The following is a 7,246-nucleotide window of genomic DNA, read 5'->3' as shown; positions in this document are numbered from 1 at the left end:
AAAGAAATCCGGACCGCTATGAAATGCGTCCGGTCTATCGGGTATACTCGGGTGAAGTCACTTCACCCGAGTATACCCGATAGACCGGTCGCATTTCATAGCGGTCCGGATTTCTTTCTTTATTAGTGTTCTTAAAAATTTCCAATTCAACATGTAATTAAGTATGTAAATATCTAGTGTTTAGTAGTTTAGTAGTAGTGCTAGTTATTTTTGTTTCTCTTTTTCCATTGTTCTTATGACTTTTTAACTTTTTTTCTTTGTCCTGAGGAAGGGACAGGGCGTCCCGAAAATTTGACAATTTTTATTGTTCGTGTCGTTGGTCATTTTTAGTGCTTTATATAAATTTCCATCCGTGACCTTGTATCTACTTGGTAGATCCGACACTTAGGATATACAGTGTTGTTGATTTTTTAGTGCTTTATATATATATATATATATATATATATATATATATATATATATATATATATATATATATATATATATATATATATATATATATATACCGTATATCAGGTTTTTTCCGCGTCATGTTTTTTCCGCGAATCAGGACCTAAATCGGTATATTAAATTTACGCGAATCAAATTTTCACTATTTCAAAGTCCCAGTGATTATATTATTAACAATTTTTTAAGCCTATGAAGGAATAGGATGTAAAATGTAAGAGTCATTAAGCTTGAGTTACTTCATAATCATACGGGTGAGAAAAAGATCGATCGACCTTCACCTTGTCAATTTCGGAAGACCCGCTTGGCTAATCCACAGATATTATTTTGTAAGATTTAAACAATCATAGGTCATTTTCTGTTCCAAACTAACTAGCAGCTCAGGTATAATTAGTTTAATGGCTTCTCGCAAGGAAGGTGACCCAGGGCTTATACCTATTACCGGTATCTTGCGCTTGTCCTCTGATCCCGCTATTTCTACCCTATATGATATAAGCATTAAAAAATAATTCTACTACAAGAAAAAAAACTTTGTATGAAAGAGCTTAGTACGGTAGTTTATGTCTGTCTATAATCAAAATACAAACGAAACTCATTCTGTTTGATATATTCATAAATATAAAGCTTGGGAACCGTAGTTAATTTTTCTATAAATACATTGGCAGATTTGGTCATTGTAAGGAAGGAATGTATTATCCAAACCGAACACAGATCCGGAAATTCCGTGAAAATACGAAAAATAACAACATGAAATGTTAAATTTTTATGTGGCCGCATGGATCGACCAAAATCAAAATATTAAAGTGAGAAATTAATGATAAAATGTCACATTAAAAACTAGTTTTTATTTTGGTCGAGGACTGCGGCCCATGTGAAATCTTGAAAAAACGTTGCTTTTGTCGTCTGCTTCTCGTCAGGAAGGAGGGAAATGGTGCAAAGAAATGTACACGTACTGTATAAGCCTTGCTACTCACAAGTACTTTATTTTGGAGTAAATCTAAACAGTACAGGTATGTATAATTTTCTAATACATCTGATATGAAAAGATTGATTTAATTACGGTCATGCAGGGAAGTATTGAGGTACACATATTAATTTTAGATCCTGCGTCACGGCTAACCTGAGGAATACCTGACATTCCTCTGCTACTGTTTCTAACTATCGTACTTGATCACCTCATATTTTGTTAATTAATGCGCGTTTGCACGTCTTATTCTTAGTTTTCAAATGCACATTTTAAAGTTATCTTCAATTTACCTGTTGTTAGCATGCATATTATATTTGAAAGAGAACGAATGCAGACAGGACTGAGGCGATGTGCCATCGTCGTCAGTGTAAACAAATTGTACATCGTACAATAACGTAAGTGTATTAATAAAAAGTAATTGTGTATTTCTGTAAGTTGGATTATAAGAACACGTGAAAAACAATATAGAACGAGAAAAGGGCGTTAAAGTATAAATAATATTATATGAAAAGATCCGAAACTTGTTATAGCCGATAAATAGAGTACGTGTTCTTTCCATTAAATTACTGTGTAATAGTTGGTGTAGTGGTATAATTTTGGACTTTGACGCGGACGACCCGGGTTCGATTTCGACTCCAACAAAAATAATTTTTTTTCTTTTTTATATTTTTTTTATGTTAAATAATTATCATTCGTGGACGAATTTACTTTACATGTTTTGTAAACAAACATATTTTTTTCCTACGTTGCGTTTGACAGAAATTTAGGGTATGGACCCACTTCTCTTTTTTTCCATTTCTTTTAAACCAGGGCTTTAAATATTTTTTATTCCTATTCGGGAAACATGTTTTCTGCTATACATTACATTTTATCAATAAAGGGTTATATTATTAATTACATGTAACACATATTAAAAACACGAATATAGGAATAAAGCGTGTCGATCCCTGAATTAATAAAAAGAAAAAAATAGAGGGGGAGGAGGTCCATGCCTCAAAGTGCCTGTGGTTCGTTAGATACAGATTCACTGGGGAAAAAAATAAGTAAAATTCACTTGCTAAGATTAGTATAACTCGGCACTTCTTGCAGTGTCTAGTTATGTGAATTCCCGCTTAATACACATTTATACAACATTTGCAGAATTTGAAATTTCAGATTTCATAATTGTTCATATTTTCACTATTGTTACAGGGACATAGCAACGGGGGGGGGCAGGGGGGGGGCTTGCCCCCCTTTTTTCCCAACATTACCTTTACTATAGGAAATGTTCATTTAAGGGATAGTTGGCCCCCGCACTTTTTGACCATAGTATAGTGATATTAAAGAATTGTGGGGAAAAAAAAAATGGAATTGAAAGTTATTTGGCTTAAGAAAAGTTGGCCACTACACCCCCCCCCCCAATTTTCGAGTTAGGGCAACTTTTAATTTTCCGTTGGTTTTTTTTTATTTTGCTTGTCAACTTTTTCAGGTAAGTAAAAAAAAAATTTTCTCTGGTTGCCCCCCCCCCCCCAATTTTCAAAAACGATGCTACGTGCCTGTGTTACATGTTTTAGTAAATATAATAAATTCTTCCTTGGTTAAACTGCATTACATCAGTATATTACCTGGGTATTTTTGCACACTTTTACTATCAAATAAAAACACAAAATAGCGTTTACTAAAAATTAAATAGATCGATACATAGATAATTAATATTTTCTTTTTTTTTTGAAAAGGGGAGAGTGGTTAAAATTTTTACTCAAATTTCTATGGACGTAATTCTTTCCTTTCAGATTCACACTACAATGTGTTTCGCGAGAAAAAAAGTAATTGAGAATTGTTTTTGATTTGTTCTAGATTTAGTCTTACCTTGTTAAATTTCTAGTAAAATTAGGTAATGTACATATTTATCAAGAGATTTGTTTTACTTCTTGCAGGATGCCTGGCCAAGGTCCAAAGCAGTATCCATGTGTTCTATGTAATAAACGCACTAACGCAAAAGAAAGAAGGACAGTAAACAAACGTATAAGTAGAACCCTGAATAGATGTTTCTTGATAGATAGGACGGGTGGGAAAGTCATCTGCAACAAGTGCAGACATAAATGCTCATCTATGCAGAAGAAGTCAGCTACCTGTTCCACAGGAGTAAATATACAAGTTCCTTCTTCAGCTGCAGTGTCAATGCCTAGCAGCCCAGTCAGCAAAAGAAGAGCAACAAACATTCAAAGTCCACCATCAGTTACTCTACCAATTAACAGCACCGTCAAGAGTCATGCCTATTGCGTTCTATGCAAGAAACCAGGGCCAAAGTTAATAGTGGTATCAGCGGAGGCTAGGTTTAAAGTCTTTTTGTCGCATAACATATTAATACCAAGTGGAGCCCGGTGTTGTCCTTCACATTTCACAAAAGGAACACTCACGCACGAATCATTAGAGATCATACCAGGTACAAAAGATCACTCGTTTGTAAACAGATCAACTATCATGGAACTCCTACAACAACTAAGAGACGAAGCTAATGTTAAGGGGAGAAAACGCCTAGACTTTGATGACCCAGAGGCACTGAATGATGATGACTACCAAACACTGACAGGTCTTAGTAAAGTGGACTTTGACGACATTTTAACGTATGCCAGATCAACTGATATCAGACCATCTAAATCCAGAAGCATCAGAACATGTATTGCTATACTTCTTACCAAACTGAAGACCTCTTTGGATAATAAAATGCTTGCTGTGATGTTCAATATGTCTAAACCACAGGTATTTTACAACTGCTTTGTAAAGTTAAAATGTGCAACAGTAAACAAAATATTTGAAAAATCTTTTGATCTATGTGTAAAATTAAAATTATATGTAAGAAAACATTTTTTTTCTGTGCATATTACCACAGATTTGATCATACTAAGATATTTAACCTGTGTGTGCTTCAGATTCGAAGAGCGGTATCAACGGCAAGACAGGCTTTGTGCAACAGCTTTGTTCCACAGCACCTGGGATTCCAACATGTGACCAGAGATTCCATTATCCAGAAGCACACAAGACCACTTGCAAAAGAACTTTTTACCCCCAGTTTTGCTGATGAGAAAGCAATATTAGTACTTGATGGTACATATATCTATGTACAGAAAAGTACAAATTTTGCATTCCAGCGGCGGTCGTTTAGCATGCAGAAACATCGACATCTTCTTAAACCTATGATGATTGTTTCCACTACTGGATACATCATTGCAGCTATTGGGCCCTATTTGGCTGATGGCAAGAACTCTGATGCCAAGATCCTGAACCATATTCTTGCAACAAATGTTCAAGAGATAAAGTCGTGGATCAAGGAAGATGACATTCTGATTGTAGACCGCGGTTTCAGGGACTCAGCTGGAGTATTATCTGAGCTTGGAATCAACATGGAAATGCCGTCCTTCTTAAAGAAAGGTCAAAAGCAGCATTCAACCGAAGAAGCAAATAGTTCTCGACTTATAACGAAGGTATTTTTCTCTTAATTACTAGTTTATTGAAAAAGTGAGAGGAAGTGGGGGCATATATGCTTTCCCTAATTTAGTATTTGTAAGGAATGAAAATATATTTTATAGATCAAAGTTTAAGTATTTGTATATTCTATTTTCAAAAATAGATCCGATGGGTAGCTGAGTCAGTGAATGCACGAATCAAAACATGGAAATACCTTGGAAAACAGCTCCCGAATTCTCAAATTCCATATATTGGAGACTACGTCAGAATAGTCAGCGCCATTTGTAATAAATATAGGTAAATATAATGTTTCTAGAACAAAAGTATAATTATATGCTGGTACATGTTTATTCGTCCTATCAAAAAGCTTTTTCAAAATCAAGCAATGTGCAAAAATGTTAAAGAGACTGATTTATATAGTATAATGAAATAGATATTTATAGTCATTGTTAATTCAGAAATAACACACATAAAGAATAAAATTACATTTAGTTTTGCTTAGCTGTCAACTTTTTCACTGTTAAACAGATGTCCTATTAGCACTGGGAATGAAGAGAGTGATCTTAACATGGCTGCAAAAATGCGATATTTGCTATCAAAAAGCAATCTCTTGCAACAGGAAGTTGAATCCAATGGACTGGATAAAAAGTCTCACAGATGGGTGAAGTTAGATGAAGCAACAACAGATCTAGATGACTTCCCTGGGTTCACCGAAGACGAAGTTCGAGAACTAACCCTTGGAGTATACCAAGTGAAACTGGCAAAGCATTACTCTCAAGAACACACTAACCTAGATGGGACATATGAAATCTGGATTGACAAACAACTACCGGGCCTTCTGGTTGCGAAGCTTCAGAGCAGGCACATATCAAGCAGCAAATATAAATGCTGGATACGATATTCAGATGGCGCAGTAACATCGTGGTACTGTCGATGCAGGTCAGGTGCAAGAGTAGTAGGGGCCTGCGCCCATATAACAAGTGTCATCTGGTATTTGGCTTTTGCAAGACACGAACACGTGAGTTTACAAATGAGCAAAAACTGGTTGGACTCAGTCGAAGATGCAGCTCACATCCCAGAGGCCATTGATGAGAGTGACAGTGAGACAGAGGTCACTGAGGAATGATTGATGAAAGGAAATGCTTGTTCTAATATGAAGATAATTTTATGAAAATGCATTTCTTGAAGTAAAAAACATGTAATTTTTTTTTACTTTATTTAGTAAACATAATTTTACACGTGTAAAAAAAAAACAAGCAATGCATTGTTTAAAAATATATTATGTTTTTTCTTCATTCTCTGAAAACAATGCAGAGGCTGTTTTTTTTCCTATTGTTCAGTAACGTCATAATGACGTCATAATGCTAAAATAAGACAAAATGCTTAGTTTATACATCCCAACTTCCAGAGGCTGTAGCTACTTAACTATAAAAGATGGATAAGAAATGTTTATATATTTATAAAGTGCATATCCTGATTAATTTTATTGTGTACTATTTTTGATTTTCGAACCAGGGCGGAATTTTGCTACTAATGTACCTAGCTCTTTACGCTGTTTTATTTTCCGCGATTTTGCTTGGATACACGCGGAAAAATCCTGATATACGGTATATATATATATATATATATATATATATATATATATATATATATATATATATATATATATATATATATATATATATATATAATGTATTTCAATTACACGAACATTATGTATCTTTTTAAATAGCTTGCGAACAAAGCGGAAATTGGATACACGCGGAAAAATCCTGATATACGGTATATATATATATATATATATATATATATATATATATATATATATATATATATATATATATATATATATATATATATATATATATAAATGTATTTCAATTACACGCTGGAACGTTATTGTTGACAAACCAATCGTGTAGAATCGTTCGTGTATCGTGAGTGATCGTTCGTTTAACGTGCAAGATCGTTCGTGTATCAGACTCAATCGTGTGCGTTTTTAATCGTGCGAGATCGTGCGTTTAGAATCGTGTAAATTTCGTTTTGCAAGTTTTTATCGGAATGTTATTTGTAAAATAAGCATTTCCCTTGTTTGTTTTTCTTAATTTATTAATTAAAATCCAAATGAAATGAAAAAGCGCAATTTACATAATAGAATGCAGAACGAACTAATTATCGCCCGTAAACAAGCAATATAGTAAGTCGTACAATATTAAGTTCTCGTCAAATACCGCGATCGATATTGTGATAAACCGTACTTAGATCTTTAACGCCCTTTTGAAAAATCTGATTTTAATTATTACTTACTTCTTATTGTGGTCAAGATAATCTTTAAATCAATTCATTGAAAATAAATATATTTTTTACAAAGAAATAAACATTTCT

The 7,246-nt window shown here is 33.8% G+C and overlaps 1 protein-coding gene across 2 annotated transcripts; it reads left to right on the top strand.

Moving 5' to 3' along the window:
* Window positions 1-1,117: 1,117 nt before the first annotated feature.
* On the top strand, window positions 1,118-6,404 carry LOC134263728 (uncharacterized). Of its 2 annotated transcripts, XM_062746110.1 has the most exons (5): window positions 1,118-1,457; window positions 3,331-4,156; window positions 4,327-4,878; window positions 5,025-5,158; window positions 5,390-6,404. In XM_062746110.1, exons 2-5 carry the CDS (start codon window positions 3,332-3,334, stop codon window positions 5,985-5,987), a joined length of 2,109 nt encoding a protein of 702 aa, XP_062602094.1. In that variant the 5' UTR covers window positions 1,118-1,457; window position 3,331; the 3' UTR covers window positions 5,988-6,404. The 2 variants fall into 2 exon arrangements, with proteins under 2 accessions (XP_062602094.1, XP_062602095.1); XM_062746111.1 differs by lacking the exon at window positions 1,118-1,457 and having other exon boundaries at window positions 3,302-4,156.
* The last annotated feature ends 842 nt before the right edge of the window (window positions 6,405-7,246 follow it).

Source organism: Saccostrea cucullata, unplaced genomic scaffold, assembly GCF_032062105.1.
Source record: "Saccostrea cucullata isolate Sc308-1 unplaced genomic scaffold, CSIRO_AGI_Scuc_v1 ctg11211, whole genome shotgun sequence".
NCBI classification, from domain to species: Eukaryota; Metazoa; Mollusca; class Bivalvia; order Ostreida; family Ostreidae; genus Saccostrea; species Saccostrea cuccullata.
The sequence above is the reverse complement of the archived record's forward strand: the minus strand, read 5'-3'. Positions and strand labels throughout refer to the sequence as shown.